This window comes from Hemiscyllium ocellatum, chromosome 18 (assembly GCF_020745735.1).
Source record: "Hemiscyllium ocellatum isolate sHemOce1 chromosome 18, sHemOce1.pat.X.cur, whole genome shotgun sequence".
NCBI lineage: Eukaryota > Metazoa > Chordata > Chondrichthyes > Orectolobiformes > Hemiscylliidae > Hemiscyllium > Hemiscyllium ocellatum.
Window position 1 is genome coordinate 32,241,373 of NC_083418.1, and position 18,819 is coordinate 32,260,191.

The following is an 18,819-nucleotide window of genomic DNA, read 5'->3' on the forward strand; positions in this document are numbered from 1 at the left end:
TATTTTGGGTGTTGGTTTGGTTGGGTAGACAAAGCTTGGGATAGGAATGGCTCTTTCAGTCACCAAAAGTTCTCTCGATGTGGATGCGGTGACTTTGGAAGTTTTGCAAAAGGTGACTAAGTCCAAGCTGCAGGAATTAGCAGAGAAGCTGGAATTGGAGCTGCCTGCTTCTATGAGGAAAGGAGAGATAATTACAGCAGTTGCTCAGCATTTAAACTTGCTGGAGAAACCATCAGATTCTATAGAGATGGCAAGAATTCAATTTCAAATCATGCAGCTTGAGTTAGAGGCGAGAGGTAAGGAAAGGGCAGCAGAAATGAAACTGTTTGATATACAATTAAAAGCAGAAGAGAAAGAAAGAGAGTGCAGCAGAACAGAAAGAAAAGGAGAGAGCTTTTGAACTTTAAAAATTTACACTTAAAAAGGAGAGTCAGCTTAAAGGCTGGAGATAAAGGCTGAGTGACGAAGAGCGTGAGGATGAGCAAGCCCCTGGTCGTCGGACAGCCAAGAGTTTAAGTATGTTCAAGCATTGCCTAAATTTAATGAGAAGGAAGTGGAAGCCTTTTTCATCTCATTTGAAAGGGTGGCTAAACAAATGCAGTGGCCACTTGCAATGGTATTTTGTTGTTCCAAATGAAACATATAGGTAGGGCGAGTAAGGTATTGACATCCCTATCAAAGGAGGTATCAAGGAGTATGAGGAGGTGAAAAAAGCCAGTTTAAGTGCATATGAGCTTGTACCAGAAGCCTATAGACAATGTTTCCAGAATCTAAGGAGGGATCCTGGCCAAACCTATATTGAATTTGAAAGGATCAAACAGAGTAATTTTAATAGATGAATAAGAGCTTTAAAAATCGAGCAAAACTATGATGCCCTTCGATAGATAATTACTTTGGAGGAATTCTGAAATTCACTGCCTAAAGTAATGTGAACTCGTGTGGAAGAGCAGAGAGTTAAAACAGCAAGGTTAGCAACTGAAGTGGCTGATGGTTATGAGCTGGTTCATAAAATTCGGTTTGGCTTCCAGAATCATTTTCAGTCCATGAGGGATAGAAACTGGGGCAAAGAGAAATCCTCATGTGGAAAGGGAAAGGTAGATCTCAGTGAAGATTATAAGGACAATTGCCACAGGGTAAAAAGGAAACCCTTGAGGGGGACAAAGGAGTTAAAAAGCACCAGTATTTTCATTGTAATGAAGTGGGCTGCACAAAATCATAGTGTTGGTGGGCTAGGGGAAAGACAGATGTAGGAAAATTTGACAAGCCTGGGAGTTTTGTTGAACTAGTAACAAAAAGCACAAGGAAAGTTAGACAATTGCCTCAGAGTGTTCAAGATGATCAGAGTCTGGTTCAGGAGGAAGTGCCAGATCTACTTAAAAAATATACACGCAAGGGTAAAGTTTATTCACATAGGCCAGGAGTAGCATGTAAAGAGGTTACATTATTAAGGGACACAGGATCCTCTCAGTCAGTAATACTGAAGGATGAGCAGATATGTACTCCTGAGGGACTATTTCCAGAAAAGGTACTGGTAACAGGAATTCATGGTGAGACAAAAAAAAATGCTCAGTCATGTAAAGTGAGGCTAGAGGGTTCAGAGAAGAGTGGAGAATTTGTGGTAAGAGTACTGGACAAATTCTCAGCTCCAGGAATACAATTTGCCCTTGTAAATTATATAGCTGATTCACTGGTAGGCATGCTACCTACTCTTGTTGAAAGGCTAGTGGAGACGCAGGCAACTGAAAATATGAAGAATGTTTATCCAGGAACTTTCCCGATTGTATGGTCACAAGATCACAGAGGCTCAAGTTGAAGCAGGAGAGATCAACGGCACAGAAAAGGAAGCTGACATTGCATTATCCAATACCTTTTTTGATCAGATAAGTAGCACAGAGCAGCACAAATAGATATACATGCAAATATCTTTACCTCTGCTAAGCTGATTGAATTATAGCAGAAAGGTGAAGAGTTAAAACAGGTATATCAAAAGGCATTTACAGAGAAGGAAAGTGAATGCATCTCTGTGTGTTATCTTAACAAATGAGGTCTTAATGAGGAAATGGAGACCATCAGACATTCAAGCAGATGAGAAATGGGCAGAGATTCATCAAATTGTTTTGCCAGGAGGGTAAAGAAAGGAAATGCTGTGAGTGGCACATGAGCTACCAATTGGAGGTAATTTAGAGGTGAGGAAAACAGGCTAAAATACAAAGACATTTTTACTGGCCTGGACTACACAAGATAGAGTTGACTTTTGCTAGACATGTCATACATGTCAGCTAACTAGAAAATCACAGACAGTAATAAAACCTGCACATTTAATAAATATTCCAGTATTTACAGAACCTTTCACAAGACTCTTGATTGATTGCATAGATCCTCTACATCAAACAAAAAGTGGGAATAAGGATTTATTAACAATAATGGATGTGTTGACTAGATTTCCAGAAGCAATCCCATTATGCAACATCATAGCTAAAAGGGTTAGAAGAATTACTTAAGTTTTTAAACTAGATACGGAGTGCCAATAGAGATCCAGTCAGATCAATGATCAAACTTCACATCCAAACTTATCCAAATTATGAAAAACTTGGGAATAAAGCAATTCAAATTTTAGCTTGTGTTTTTCTCACCCCTAAATGACCTCCAAATGGTACCTCATGCGCCATTCGCAACATCGCCTTTCTATATCCCACTGGCAAAACAATCTGGAATTGCAGGGAGCGCGAGAGAGATGGCATCAAACATTAAAGATCATGTTGAGGACTTATGGTCAGGATTATCCAGATGATTGGGATAAGGGACTACCATTTTTAGTTTTTGTGATCAGAGATGCACCGAATGAATCAACCAAATTCAGTCCATTTGAATTAACCTTTGGGCACGAAGTAAAAGGACCATTAAAATTGATTAAGGAGAAATTAATACGTCAGGATTCAGAGATCACCCATTTGGACTATGTGTCAAATTTTAGAGAATGATTATATAGAGCTGGAGAGTTGGCTAGACAGCATTTAAAAGTATCACAGCGTACAATGAAACAGGAAGCAGATGAGACATCACAAATTTGCAGTTTTGAAATTGGTGATAAGATATTGGTGTTACTTCTAGTAATAGGTGAGCCTTTAAAAGCTAGGTTTAGTAGTTCATATCAAATTGTGAAGAAATTGAGTGAGGTGAACTACTTGATAAGGACTCCAGACAGGAAGAAATCTCACACTTGAGTGTGTCAAGTGAATATGCTCAAAAGGTATTTTGATAGGGGAGGAAAGTAAGAGGAGAAGGTATTAATGATTACAGCACAGAAGGAAGAACCAAGTTCTGAGGATTCTGAATTGGGCATTCCTCAAATCAAATTGGACAATGAAGAAGTTGTCAAAAATTGGGATAAATTATTGAGTTACTTTCCACAAAAAAATCAAAATGACCTGGAGAGTTATTACTATTCCATGGGGAGGTGTGCAGAAATAAACTGGGAAGTACTAACCTAATTGATCATGATATAGATATAGGAGATGCTGTTCTGATTAAGCAACATCCTTATAAGCATAACCCTCTAAAGTTGACACAGGTTCAGAAGGAGATCAAGCACATGTTCCAAGATGGCATAATTGAAGTGAGTTACAATGATTGGAACTCCCCCATAGTCATGGTGCCAAAGCCAAATGATGCTCAATGGTTATGTGTGGACTATCACAAAGTCGACACCGTTTCAAAGACTAATGCATATCCAATTCCACAGTTGGAGGACTGTGTCGAAAAAGTGTGATAAGCAACTTACATTTCTAAATTGGACTTGTTCAGATGCTACTGGCAAGTACCCCTGTCAGAGAGAGCAAAGGCAATTTTGGCATGTGTAACACCAAGTGGACTATACCAGATCAAAGTCATGCCATTTGGTATGAAAAATCCTCCAGCCACATTTCAGAGACTGACTAATAAGATCATTGCCAGATTACCCAACTGTGGCGTGTATATTGATGACCTGGTGATTTTAGTCACTTGTGGAAGGAAATTTACAGCATTTATCGGATTTGTTTGATCAAATTCAGAAGGCTGGCTTGGTTGTAAACCTCGTTAGAAGTGAATTTGCCAAGCCCAAGTCACCTTCCTGGACCATGTTATTGAACATAGACAAATGACATCACAGGATGCAAAAATAGAAGTAATTGGGGAATTTCCCACATCGTCAATGAAAAAAGCAGTACTACGGTTTGTGGGATTGAGTGGATTTTCCTGAAAGTTTGTGCTGAACTTTAGCAGTGTGGCTGCTCCACTCACTGAATTGTTATAAAGGGCAAGACGTTTCAGTGGACAGTGGATTGTCAAAAGGCATTTGACAGCCTAAACCCTATGTTAACCACTGCCCCAGCATCCGCCACACTGGATTACACGAAGCGTTTCAGGGTGGCTATTGATGCGAGTGATTTGGGTATCGATGCAGTGTTCTTGCAGGAGGATGACGAGGGAGTAGAAAGACCCTTTGGGTATTTGTCCAGGAAGCTGAACGTTCATCAACAGAAATATTCAATGATGGAGAAAGAGACTTACAACATTTCAGTGGTTATATGAACAGCAATTCATCTGAGACAATCGTATACACTGATCATAATCCATTGACATTTGTGGAAACATTTAAGGACAAAAATGCCAGACTGTTTAGATGGAGCTTGTTATTAGAGCCATTCAATTTGACAATTGTACATTTGACAGATCGCGAAAACATGATTGCCGATGCGTTATCAAGACTCGGATGAGATACGGAGGTGTTTGGTGGCCGGTGTGCTGTGGCCTGAATTTGCATATAGTTGTGCGTGTTGCATGTTTATAGTTAGTACAGTGTATATGTGTGTTTTGACCATTAACCAGGTTTTTGAAGGGTTTTAAAAATGAAGCCATCTTTTAATATTGATGGATCATTATTTTTTAAGGATGGAGGTGTCACAAAGCTTTGTTTTCTAAAAGCTGTTCCTTTTCTCAAGGATACTATGTCCTTGGTTTTTTTCAGAGGGGTCATAAACTGCTCTTGGTGTTGATTAGACTGGTTTGGTACAGAGATTGAAAGGTCTTTTTGTTTATATGTAAACAGATGAGACTTCAGGCCAAAGTGGTCATGTTTTGGAAGTGATCTGTATAATGAAAGGGGAGTGGTCAGCTCTCGAGCTGAGCAGTTTAGTTCAGTACAGAACTGGTTGAGATTTCAACAGTGAGCTGTGGGGAAACAAACTCTCTCTCTCTCTCTCTCTCTCTATTCACCCTTCTAAATTCAACCTGTAAGCATCTGTTCCATTTCTTAACTATGCTTCAAGAGGGTTTGCTTATTGGGACTGTTGTGTACTTTTGGAACTGCATAATTAAGTCTAGTTTGGATAGAGTGAGTTCTGTAGGGGTTCTTTATTCTGTGGTTTGTGTTTCATTGTGTAATTTTGTGAATAATTTTTTTTCTGTTTTAAAACCTGGTAGTCAACCTCGCTAACTTAATCCAGGTAATTTTCATGGTACACTTAATGAAACAAATTGTAAAGTTATGGTCGGGGATGCCTACTTAAGAATGTTTTGAGTGGTCTGGCCTAGTCCATAACAGTACCATCTTCAAGATGCAGTGCGTCAACTTGCTAAGGCTTTTCTGTCAGTGCCTTCCAAACGCGTGACCTCTATTACCTGGTAGGTAAAGGACAACAGATGAATGAGATCATCATAGGCTTGAACTTCCGCTCCAAGTCACATTCCATTCTGACTTGGAACTTTTTGTTTGTTCCTTCATTGTCACTACTTCAGAAACCTGCAGTTCCCTTCCTAACAGCACTCTGGGTGTACCCACACAAGATGGCCTGCAGTTAAAAAGACAGCACATCACTACATTCTTGAAGACAAGTTGTGATGGTCAACAGATACCAGTGCAGCCAGGAATGCCCATTTACTGAGCGAGAATTTCAAGAAAAGCTAGATAACGTTTAATGGAAAGAATATCAATGAGGAAATTTACTCAGTGAAATTTTAGTCCCCTTTTCATTTTTAAAAATTTGTTCATGGAATGTCGACATTGCATTTATTGCCCATCCTTAGTTGCCTCTGAGAAAGTGGTGGTGAGCTGCCTTCTTTAACTGCTGCAGTGCATTTGCCGTAGGTGTTAGGGACAAAATGCCATTACTAAGGGAGTTCCAAATTTTTTTGCATTGACAGTGAAAAAATGGTGATATATTTCCAATTCAGGATGATGAGTGATTTGGAATGGAACTTGCAATGGGTGGTGTTCCCATGTATCTGCTGCCCTTGTCCTTCTAAATGGAAGTGGTCATGGGTGTGGAAGGTGTTGTCTAAGGAGCCTTGGTGAATTTCTGCTGTGCATATTGGAGACGATGCACACTGATGATGCCATGCATCCAGGGTGGAGGCAGAAAATGTTTGTGGGTATGGTGCCAATCCAGAGGCTGCTTTGTCCTGTATGGTGATAAGCCTCTTTTTTGTGGTGTTAAAGTTTCAGTCATTCAGGCAAGTAGGAATATTCCATCATACTCCTGATATTGTTCAGGTTTTGCTGAAGTTTGACATGGACTGCTTCAGTATCTGAGGAGTTGCGAATGGTGCTGAATATTATGCAATGATCAGTGAACATTCCCACTTCTGATGTTATGATAGAGGAAGGTCATTGATGAAGATAGTCAGATGTAGGACAATACCCAGAGGAACTCCTGCAGAGATGTCCTGGAGTTGAGATGACTGACCTCCAATAGCCACAAAAATCTTCCTTTGGATTAGATATGACTCCAAAAGAGTCTGCCTCCTCCTCTAGCAGAGGGTTAATCCCCGATTCCCATTGATTCTAGTTTTGCTCAGACTCATTGACACTACACGCTCAAATGTCAATTGACCCTTGATGTCAAGAGGCAGTCATTGTTGTGTTAAGGCAGTGTTTCATATGAGTTAAGAATAGATCATCAGGTTACTTATTCTGTTTGACACAACAGCAATAAAGATAAAATCATTTTAATGTTTTGGAAGAGATTTGTGAAGATTTTCCTACCTAAGGTCTGTGTATTGTATTATAGATGACCATCATTACCCTTTATTCATATCTTTTAATTTATTTTCCGTTGTTCAAAGTTCAGTAAACGAGGACATATTTGGGAGCAAGTAACACACAGATCCTATTGAACACATCTTGTTCAGGTACAGGATATGTACAAAGCAAACTTCTCATCACCACATCAATCCCGCCCCAACGCCCCCCCACCACCACCCCCTCCATTGAGACCAGTTTACAACGCCATCTGGAAAGCAAACTGACGTACAAATATGCAGTGCGATGCCAGATCTCTGAAATATCAACAATCATTTCACATGATAATTAACTTTGAAGTGTGGTCATTGTTATTTATTTAGATAAATTCAGAGGCCAGCAAGATCCAATAAACAACTACAAGATTAAAGACAAATTAATCCGTATTGACAGAGCAAAGTATATTAACCAGGATAACATCTTAGCGTAAAGAGGTAGGTGGCACAAAGTGAGGACTGCAGATGCTGGAGATCAGAGTCGAGAGTGTGGTGCTGAAAAAGCACAGCAAGTCGGGCAGCATCCAAGGAACAGGAGAATCGACGTTTTGGGCAAGATGAAGGCCTCTTGCCCGGAGCATTGATTCTCCTGCTCCTCGGATGCTGCCTGAAGCTGTATTTTTCCAGCACCACACTCTCAGCACCAATTAAGAGTCTAATTCAAAGAATTATACTTCCAGCAAGACAGCACTTTATCTGATGCATTGAGCATGAAATGCCATAGGACATCTTCCAATAATTTAAAGGTCCTACATAAATGTAAGATATTTTAAATGTATCATTTAGATTAGGGAGTGCTGTTTTGTGGCCTTACAGCTCACAAATTACTGTTTCAGAGATAAAATTACGACCTACTGAGTCAAGGAATATTTGAAAATCAGGTAAATCTCCTTGCATAGTCAGTCAATGATGTACCTTATAGCAAATCTCACCCAGTAACATTTTACTTTCTCGCATCAGTTATCTTTGAGAACTTTCTGAATGAAATTTGTGTGTATTTATAGTGTGTCTGGTTCCTCACAATAACACAATTGTCTATCAAATTGTTCTCCTCTCCCTGTGGCCTCATTATTGGAACTCAGAACTCCTAGAGTCTCTATCTTCTACAGTTTCTTGTAAGATTAATTTCAAATGCATTACACCTAGATTCATTTCAACCTGCTGCCTATTCTTTTCCACGTTTTGATGTGGAGTTTTTTGTTGGTGGACTCTGGCACATGAATTTGCAGTATAAAAGAAAACTGAACTTGCCTCTTTTATTTAACATTTTACCTGTCTCTTGATCTTTTATACGCAGCATTGACAAGATCAAGTGCTCGCTGAATTGCGTCATTGACAAGCCCGCTCCCTCGCTGAGTCACCAATCCTGCAAGAGCAGAAAGGAATTGGTACATGGTTTAAAGAGTGAAGCAATAGATTAATAGTATTAATTTTGGAGAAACTGTAGATTAACATTAATTATTTTTAAAGTCCTATTTAGTTCCACACATTCCATTTCTTGGAAGCTATCCTTAGACACTAGGTCATCCAAACATAGAAATGTGATCTTCAGTTGAATTTTCAGCTGAAAATGCATCATCTCTGCTTTAGTCTGAGCAGAAATCTTGTCCATGTTTCCATGTCAGTGATACGGAATTAAACTGTCTAAAAATCTCAAGTGTTTCTGGTGCCTCAGCTGGTAAAGCCAGTGGGAACTGAAGTCCATGAACCAGAAAGGCACATGTTTGTTTGTGGTGTCTGCATTGAGTTAACTTGACACCTGGTTGATATCAGGTATGTGTTTAACAAAGGTTTCTGTCCTCAAGGTAAAAGAAAGTGAACCAGAGATCCTAGACTGTTCACTGCTGAATTTCTCCAGCAATTTCTGTTTTAGTTTGTTTCACATCACCAGCATCTGGAGTTCTTTGTTTCATTAAATTTAACACAGTTGGTGGTGTGGATATTTATATTTATCTCTGACTGTGTCAGATTCCGTATTTGAAACAAGTCAGTCAGGTTTTTTAGTCAACAGCTAATAATTGAGTTATTCAACTCCGACCAAAAGTGGATAACCTCACACTTAGCCCCACATTATTTTCCATCTCCATGACCTGGCCCATTCATTCAGCCTGCATAAATCCCCTTGAAGTCTCTTTGCATGCTGCACTTCACTCATATTCCCATTCAGTTCTGTATAATTCTCAAACTTGAAAATGTTATCATTGACCTCACATCTAAATCAGAGCTTGTGAAAAACCAGGGTCCAAGTACTGATTCTTGTGGTACCCCACTGGTCATAGCTTGCCAACCTGTGAATGATCCATTTATTTCTCCTCTCTTTCTGCCTGTTAACCAATCCTCAATCCATGTTTGTATATTACCTTCAATCCCTTGGATTTTAAATTTGTTTACTTCCTTCTTCTGTGGGATTTTATCAAAAGCTGCTGAAAATTCAAATACATCACATCCACTGGATGCAGGCATCCTTTTCCCTTATGTCCTCATCGTCCTCCTCATCATCTTCCTTGGAAGAGTGCTACCATTGCCCCAGTACCTGTGCCTCCAGGAAATGCCCCATTACCTGCTCCAATTGTGCAGAGTACAGCATGCCAGGGTGATGTGACGCATTCTGTCTGAACTTCGACAAACAGCAGAACTGCATCTTCAGGAGCCCTGATCTCTGTTTCCTCATGGCCTTGTTAATGCATGGGCTGCATTAAGCCCAAGCTCTGTGTCAGTTGGGTGGGACTTATACAATGGTGTCATGGTTGTGGAAGTAGCTTTCCTTTCCCAGTATCCAGCCTTGTAAGGCATCTGCATCCTCAATCACAGCAGGTACATCACACTACTCCAGGATAGAGGAGATGTGGCAGCTGCCAGGTTAGTAGGTACTCCTCTTTGGGAAGGGGAAACAGTGATCACCAATCACCTGGACATTAATTGAATGGAACCCATTCCTTTAGAATTCCACAACATAGTGGCCTGGTCCTCTCAGCGTGAAAAGTGTGCAGTCCCCTCTCACTGCCACATGTCACAACCCATAGTGGCGCAGTCATGGGGGAAGCCAATGTTACCAAATCCTACTGATCTCATCATGGGAGATCAAAATGAAAGGCTGTTACCTTTCATAGCCAGCCTTGGTTACTGCCCTGATGTATCTGTAGGAGCATGACCAAGGTCACCTGTCACTCCCGAAAGGAGCCAGATGCACAGACATTCCGAGTGGTTGTCATCTTCACAGCTCTTGAGAGAAGGTGGCCTTGCATTCGTGCAGCTCTCAGGTCCCATTCCAGCAGTTTCCTCGCAGTGTCCTGGGACATGTAGACCCTCTGCACTATGTCTCACTCATCTCCAGAAGGATCTTAGACCACTTACACACCCCGTGCAGCCTGAGGGCCCCTACAGCTGCAACTGCTCCCTAAACTGGGTTCTCCTTCTCCTCTGTTGGAACCTACTGCTGCTCCTGGACTTGCTGTTGGCCCTGATCCTGCTATGTGCACCTTCACCTTCTTAGGAAGGTACCTATAGGGAGAAATGTCCCTCCAGCAGCTGGGTACAGGACTGTTGGTGGAAATGACCTTCATTGGAAACAGAAAGTGTGAAAGAGATTCTTGGATCTCAGCAAGGTGATCAGTTCCATACCCTGCTAATAAGGACTGAGAACACTTCACCATGCGATGAGATATGCTGCAGACCAATTACGAGACCATGTCTCTATCATTCATCCAGCTTCATCACATGCAGCAGCTTGATGAAGGAGCCACACTGGATGAGTGACCACCACATTGCCTCAAAAAAGGAGCGCCTTCTGTTCTCTGAGACCCTTCTTATCTCAGACCTATGTTGGTCGCTCAGTTTCTCCCTGTATTCAGTAAGAACAATCATTACACTTATGTGACAGATGATGAAGTAATGGTTTGGGGCTCATATAAAGAGCTCATAGGGCTCATGGAAGTTGCATGAATAATGAATCCCATTTGGCCAGTATTGGCCTTTTTAATATCATTACCGCTAACTTCACCATTATTGAGATACCCAAGTTCAATTTGTAGCTGATGCCTAAGCATCTTCTCTCTACATGCACAGCTCATGGATGATGAAGTGATTGCAAATTAAATGTACCTGGGGTCTTGCAAATGGCTGCTTTACGTATTTGCATCTTCAGTCTTAGAGTCCAACAAATATGGTCCCACACTTTCACACAACAAATTGACACTGACTCAGTCCACCCTAGGCATTGTCCCAGCCATTTCCTAGAAGCACTTTGCATCTAGACAATGGAAAGTTATGGCAGAGCATGTAGCTTGAGGTGGAGACTGTCAGCAGCAGACTTCATCTGGCCACTAGGTACCAGACCAAACCCTCCATGTTCCCTTTTAGCTCGCACAACTATTCCCTCTGAAGCTGTTCTGCCTACCTCACCCCCCCCCTCCCATTTCACCTTGAATTCTCCCTCACCATCATCCTTGTCCTACCTCCACCAATACCTCGGTTTCCACACCCCACACCCTTGGCTCACCATCCCTCCTGAAAGTGATTCCCCTTGCTGCCCCTATGGTACCCCTCTTTGAACCTTCCTGCAAGATCAATGGGTGGACACCGACCCCCACCCCCTCACCCCCCCACCCCCCCCCCCCCACCCCCACCCCCAATCCCAGACTATTTACTCAAGACCTCTGGATAACTTCGGTAAGCAACCCCTCGACATGACTGGTCAGATCCCCGACTAATATCTTTGTAGCTCCTAGATGATGATACGTAATTCAGAACTCTATAGTGTTAGGATTAATTTGATCATTCATACTGCAGTCCTTGTTCTCATCCAAACAAGCAGGCAGTATCTTGTGTCTAATGGTTAAATCTAAACATAAAGGCTCCTTGTAGAGTCTTTGCCTGAATGACTAACAGTTATTCACCTCCAGTCCCTGTCTATTGACCAATCCTAATGTCCTACTTGACTTCATGTAACTGTCTTCTGGAATAATGTGTCGTGGTAGCTCTCCTGCTGAAAATGCCCAGCATTAGCTGCAGCTCTGAGCTCAGCGCAACACATCTGAGCTGAACTTCATCAAAGTGTCAGCATTTCACTGTAGATATGGTTGTTGAAGATTCCAATTCACTTCACAAACTATCACATGATGAAGCTATGCCACACTACCTAAATAGACACATCAACATAGCCTAAGTTATATTTATTTGATTAGTTACGAATTTAAGCTTTTGAAAGGTTATTGTTTTTGATTATTTAACATAAGCAACTGGAAGAACTCAAAAATAATAAATGTAAAATCCCTTCTTTGCACTGAATTCCCATTTGCACCAAATTCCAAACTTTAGTATTGTGTCTACGAAACTCTCTTGCTATGAAAACTCTGTGGGTAGCAAAATTGTTAAACACATGACTTACAGTCTCATTTACCTGGTACTTTGGGATGCATTTCTGCTGATGTGCATGGGGAGCTCAGGCAGCTGAGCAGGAGCAGGAACTGGTGGATTCCTGTGTTTAGTACCTACATGTGAAAAAAATAAACAGTTAGCACCACATAAGCACTGTAATGTCATTGCATATTAGCCTATAAAGAATGATGAATTAATTAACAGGCTCATTTTAAAATTAGATTGATTGTACGAACTAAAATAGTGGACAGAGAACAATCCCATAAATACTATATATAAAACATTTGTACAGTAACATTTCAAACATTACTGCGCAGACTTTAGTGGATTTGTGGGTGAGTGTCTCAGTTTTTCAGTTATAAGTGATTTGAAAAAGATTAGAACTGCATATATAAATGAGTCTTTAAGCGTAAGATCATTTGGAACATGACCTGGATTCTTATCCTTGAGGCAGGAATTGTAAGTTGCTGGTGTTGTGATCCTGTCTCCTGCCTGGTGATGTGAGCAGAAACAAATTTCATTATTAGGCAACAGAAATGGACTGGCGATGTGGCTTCCCCCTTTAGAACCATGTGCAAGATTGGAACAGAAGCATATGGAGGCTAAGGCTGGCAGTTTAGAAGGTCACTTTATATGAGTGTGTGGTACCCTAACTCTCACCCACAAAAGCCCTCAACCCTCACTCACCCCAAGCCCTTGATTCTGGATTAGGTTCCGTGATGGTTCACAGTTCCTATGAGATGCTGTGAACTATGTCCAGTATCAAAATGTGTCTAACTCCATGAAAATAGCAGTGGGACCTAAAATTCTTATGTCTCAAATGATGTAGGTAAGGGCATCAGTGCTGCATGTTGCCAGATTGTTATCCTGTGTCATAAAAATGTGAAGGGGGATCAGCAATCCCGGAGTTGGATCCTAAGCACCCTTTTGAAACCCTGCCTGCCTCCATTCTGACAGAAATTCAGGTTTGAAAATCCAACCCAAAGTTATATGAGAGCTTCCAAGATGGAACAAAGAGCGATTGACCTTTTATTTGAAACCAAGACATCGAGGTGCATTTTGACTTCTAAACATCTGAGCAAGCATGCATTTCCCCCGTGTCCTCCAATGAAGTGGTATTCAATCATTTCACAGGAAGGCAAGGCCAGTATTTATTGACCCTCACCTTGACCTCCTTCCACCTATCGCATCTCCATCGCCCCTCCCCTAAGTCCCCCCTCCCTACCTTTTATCTTAGCCTGCTGGACACACTTTCCTCATTCCTGAAGAAGGGCTTATGCCCGAAACGTTGAATCTCCTGTTCCTTGGATGCTGCCTGACCTGCTGCGCTTTTCCAGCAACACATTTTCATGCCCTCTTGCACTCTTCATTGAACCAGTGTTTATCCGCTGGTTCTATGGTAACAGTAAATTGAGGGATATGCCTTGCCATGAGGTTACAGAATGTGATGGAGTACAATTCTGTTGTTCCCAATGGCTCACACAACCTCACAAATGCTTTGTTTTAAATTGCTAGATCTGTTCTGAATCTATTTCATTCAGCTTGGGGGGAGCATGATACAATGCAGAATATTCTCAGTGTAAAGGTGACACCACTTCTCCACAAAGTTTGTGTGGTAGTCACTCCAACAATAAGAGCAAGTATTTACATTTATATAATGCTTTTAATGTAACAACATGACCTTGCTTCACTGCAGTATTGTGTATCAAAATTTGACACCTTAAAGACAGCATTAAGAAACTTGCATATCTGTACCTGCAGCTGCCTAAGCTCTGGAATTCCCCCTCTGAGTCTCACTATCAACTTACGTTTCTCTCCTCTTTAAAATGCTCTTTAAAACCCGCCTCTTTGACTGAGTTGGTCTGGTCTATATGTCTGGCTTATGCTACATAGTAGGTGTTTAATAGCTTCTGAAGTGACCAGTTATAATCAACTAGCACAAAGTTTAATATTAGGATAAAATCAGATAGATCTAATAATTAAATTGAATGTCATCAGTTCTTGTCCACAATCAACTGATTAATCAGTAACTTGCCCATGCTGGGCATCCTGGAGAAAGCAGATTGTACTCTGGCTCAGTGACTTCAGGGTCTCCCAATATGAAAGGCCCAGTTGAACCTCACTGTCAGGGCTGGTTGGTTTCTGAATGAGTGAGGTAAGCAATTAGTGGAAGGAACCAATTTGACCTCTAACCACCCTAATCTGTTGCAGTCCATGATAGTATTTGCAGGAGTTGATCAACTTACACTGCTTGTGACAACAGGAGTGTTACGCCACTGGATAGGAAACAGTTGGTTAATAGATAATCCATATGTATTTTCATTTCAATTGACTCCAGATAATACGTAAGTGACTAGTTAAAATCATCCCATGTCTAATTGATCAAAGCATTTTACATAGTAGTGTGACATCAGGTTGGATTCCAGCTTTGGATGATTGTCTGTGTGGAGTTTGCACATTCTCCCTCTGCCCTGGGTTTCCTTTTGGGTGCTCCAGTTTTATCTTGCAGTCCAAAAGTGTGCAGGTTAGGTGGACTGGCCATATCCGCCACAAATTCACCTGCGATCCTTCCATATCCGCCACAAATTCACCTGCACCTCTACACACATCATCTATTGCATCCGCTGCACCTGATGTGGCCTCCTCTATATTGGGGAGACAGGCCGCCTACTTGTGAAATGTTTCAGAGAACACCTCTGGGACACCCGGACCAACCAACCCAACCACCCCGTGGCTCAACACTTTAACTCCACCTCCCACTCCACCAAGGACATGCAGGTCCTTGGACTCCTCCATCGCCAGAACATAACAACATGACAGTTGGAGGAAGAGTGCCTCATCTTCCGCCTGGGAATCCTTCAACCACAAGGGATGAATTCAGATTTCTCCAGTTTCCTCATTTCCCCTCCCCTCACTTTGTCTCAGTCGAATCCCTCGAACTCAGCACCGCCTTCCTAACTTGCAATCTTCTTCCTGACCTCTCCACCCCCACCCCACTCCGGCCTTTCACCCTCACCTTGACCTCCTTCCACCTATCACATCTCCATCGCCCCTCCCCCAAGTCCCTCCTCCCTATCTTTTATCTTAGCCTGCTGGACACACTTTCCTCATTCCTGATGAAGGGCTTATGCCCGAAACATCGAATTTCCTGTTCCTTGGATGCTGCCTGACCTGCTGCGCTTTTCCAGCAACACATTTTCAGCTCTGGCCATTAACTTACCCAAAGTGTCCAGGGATATGCAGTCTAGGTGGGTTAGACATGGGGAAATGTATGGTTACGGGGATAGGGTAGGGAGAGAGGTCTGGGTGGGATGCTCTTTTCAGGGACTTGATGGGCCAAATGGCTGTTTCCACGTTGTCGGGATTTTATGATTCTATGAACTGGGCTTCCACCAAATGTCTGCTGACTGTTAAACCACTACGTAAGTCAGCACAATGCCCACTTCTCCTTTCTTTCTTGTTTAATGGTGAGTAAGGAAAATCAACCTTTGTTTCATTGGGGATTACAGAAGGTGCCCCAGAAGCAGTAGGACCCATAATGCAGACTTGAACACTAACCTGTGAAACTGCAACTCAAGGCTGCCCATAATCTAAACACCCAAATGTAGCATTTTCTGTAGATAGCAAATCAATCCATAGCCAATTGATCAAAACAAAACTTTCTACTAATCTGCACCTAACATGGTAGTGAAGAAATGTATCACTTGGCTCAAGGAACAGTCCTGTTCTCAACCATGGTGAAACTAGCATGTGAATGCAAGAATGGCCAGCATCTTCAGCTAAAAGTGAAGCCAAGTCAACCTACTTGGCCTTTTGTTGACAACTCACTACCATAATTAGCACTGTCCAATCAATTTGATTGAATCTGCATGATGTTAAGAGGAGGTTAAGTGCAGCGAGGCAAGTAAGGGGCAGATTGTGCTTTTAGTGGATTTGTGATAACAAACTAATTATAAAATTGGAGACTGTTGCATAAGAAAATGATTCTGAAAGAATTACTGTATCTTGAGCTCTGACTAGTTAGAAGATGATGTGTAGGTGTCAGTGTTGGGCTGGGTGGGCAAAGTCAGAAGTCACACGACACCAAGTTATAGTCCAACAGCTTTATTTGAAATCGCAAGCTTTCAGAATGCTGCTCCTTCACCTGACGGAGAAATGCTCTGAAAGCTTGTGATTTCAAGTAAACCTGTTGGACTATAACCTGGTGCCGTATAACTTCTGACTTAGTCACACTGACTCAGCCACAGGCTGGAGAATAAGTCAGAGTTTAGCACAGTCCCTGGAGACATGTCTTTTCTGTTTCTAGTTAGTAATGGTTCATATTGCTGGGATTTAATGTAATCTATGTATAGTTACTGTTAAGCAGTAAACTACATCTTGCTGGGCCTCTTCTGTGAGACTTATTTGTAGTCCATCCTCTACCTGTCTATTGAACTGACTCTTTGAATTGGCAGGGGCTTGGTGGCAGCAATCCCACCCAACCACATCACATACCCAGGCATCACTACCTGTGCATATTCTAATAGTGACCTCTGACCCAGAATTAACTTTCTCATTAGAATTCAAGTAGGAAAGGGGGATAGCAAAGTTGAAGGACAGGAAAGAAAAACAAAAACAAAACATGAAGGTGGGGCACAGATGCTGCTAATGAGAGAGAAGGGCACAAAATTCTGTAAATGATAGTAGCATTCAGTAAATTGGAGGACATGATATTTGTGAAAAGTTCAGAGACAATGAACAAACTAAAGGGAAACAATTAGAAGATTAAATAGATAGGGCGATAATGTAGATGAGGCAATATCCACCATACTCAAGGTGCTGAATGATGGAGACTAACCGGGGGTTGGGGGTGGGGGGGTGGACCTCAATGAGCAGTGACTTCAATTACAATGTTAAACATAACATGTACAGAATATGAATAAGAAAGCATTGTGCTGCTACAACTGATACATCTACACCCACCCAAATTCCTCAAAAGCCCCAAATGGGATTATTATCTCCCCAATTTTATAAACTGTTCCATGTTCCTATGCTGAGGGCACATACATGCAAAAGAAAGAGTTAATGACTGGGGAATAAAGATCATTAAAAATGCACAAAAGTGTAGTATTGTTACTGTCATCAAATCTGGAAGTGAGACAATGAACACTTGAAAGTATTGACCTAGATTTTACAAATCAGTGCACTTGCATGATTTTCTATCTGAATGCCTACACAGTTGATTCCATTGCACACAGCTCTCAGCTTAGAGTACAAATTCATAAAACCTATCCATCATGATACTTGTAATAGAAAAGAAATAGCTGAGACAGAAATAAATGAAGCGACCTTGAACAGCGGTTAAAGAACAGTAGCATTAGCACAGAACATTAAGTTAATAGAATGAAGAAGAAGGAAGTCAAGTTCAGACAGGAAGTCAGAATATGAACAGATGATAAAGAAGTTAGAAGAAACAGACAGTCAAAGTAGCTCACCTGGTCAGAAGCTTGCTGAATGTGAAAATGAAATAAAAGGATAGAGAATTTGAAAAAAACAAAATGCTGAACTTCAGTGAAAAAGTGAAAAAAATCTAAGTGAGGAGGCAGAAGCATATTTAAAAGCTGTAATAATAAAATGTAATCGAAAAATTAGGAGCTAAGATGTCCATCACGTAGTCAGGAGCAAATGTGAAGGATGTTTTCGCTATTTACTATATTAGCATTGACAGACAGAGATGAACACCTTTTGCTAGAAGCCATGATACATATTCTTTACAGAAAGGGATGTTGGAGAAGTTAATAAAGAATTTATTAAAGTGCTTCTCATGAATTTGGTTGTGAATTTTCAAGAGAAACACTGTTTCCAAATAAGAGGAGATTTCTTGACCTATTTCAGCTTGTAACAACATAGGGAGTGTGGCAGATTCATACAATAAACTTATTAATAGGTCAGCAGCTGATATCTACACGTTAACACAAGATGCGAATCATCCCCAAGACAATTTCAATTAAAGGGGTAGTTACTCATGTATCAATTATAATTGAGATTAAACTAAATTCCAGCAATTTAAATCATTCGAGTACTGAGCACACCCTTCTGATTTAGAGACAAAAATAACTGCAAATGCCAGAATCCAAAGTAGACAAACAGGAGGCTGGGAGAACACAGCAAGCCAGGCAACATCGGAAGGTAGAGAAGTCAATGTTTCGGGTATTAATCCTTCTTCACCAGGGAATTGTTGACTTCACCTCCTGATGCTGTTTGGCTTGCTGTATTCTTCTAGCCTCCTGGCAGGCCATTCTGAATATTGCTTGTAAGATCACTGTTATTTCAGTAAGAAAGTCACTGACAGTGAAAATCTAAGAATTGGCTACGTCTATGGAATTAGGATGAAAGAAAAAGGTCAGT

General features: G+C 41.2%; 1 protein-coding gene across 1 annotated transcript in view; it reads right to left on the bottom strand.

Annotated features, from left to right (window-relative positions):
- Positions 1 to 18,819, bottom strand: part of LOC132824289 (eosinophil peroxidase-like) — a 94,859-nt gene that overhangs the window by 39,738 nt on the left and 36,302 nt on the right. Inside the window, exons 2-3 of the mRNA XM_060838631.1 lie at positions 12,455 to 12,545; positions 8,329 to 8,422 (exon numbers count right to left, since the gene is read on the bottom strand). Coding sequence (XP_060694614.1) covers positions 8,329 to 8,422; positions 12,455 to 12,545 — 185 coding nt within the window. The remainder of the gene's footprint in view (positions 1 to 8,328; positions 8,423 to 12,454; positions 12,546 to 18,819) is intronic.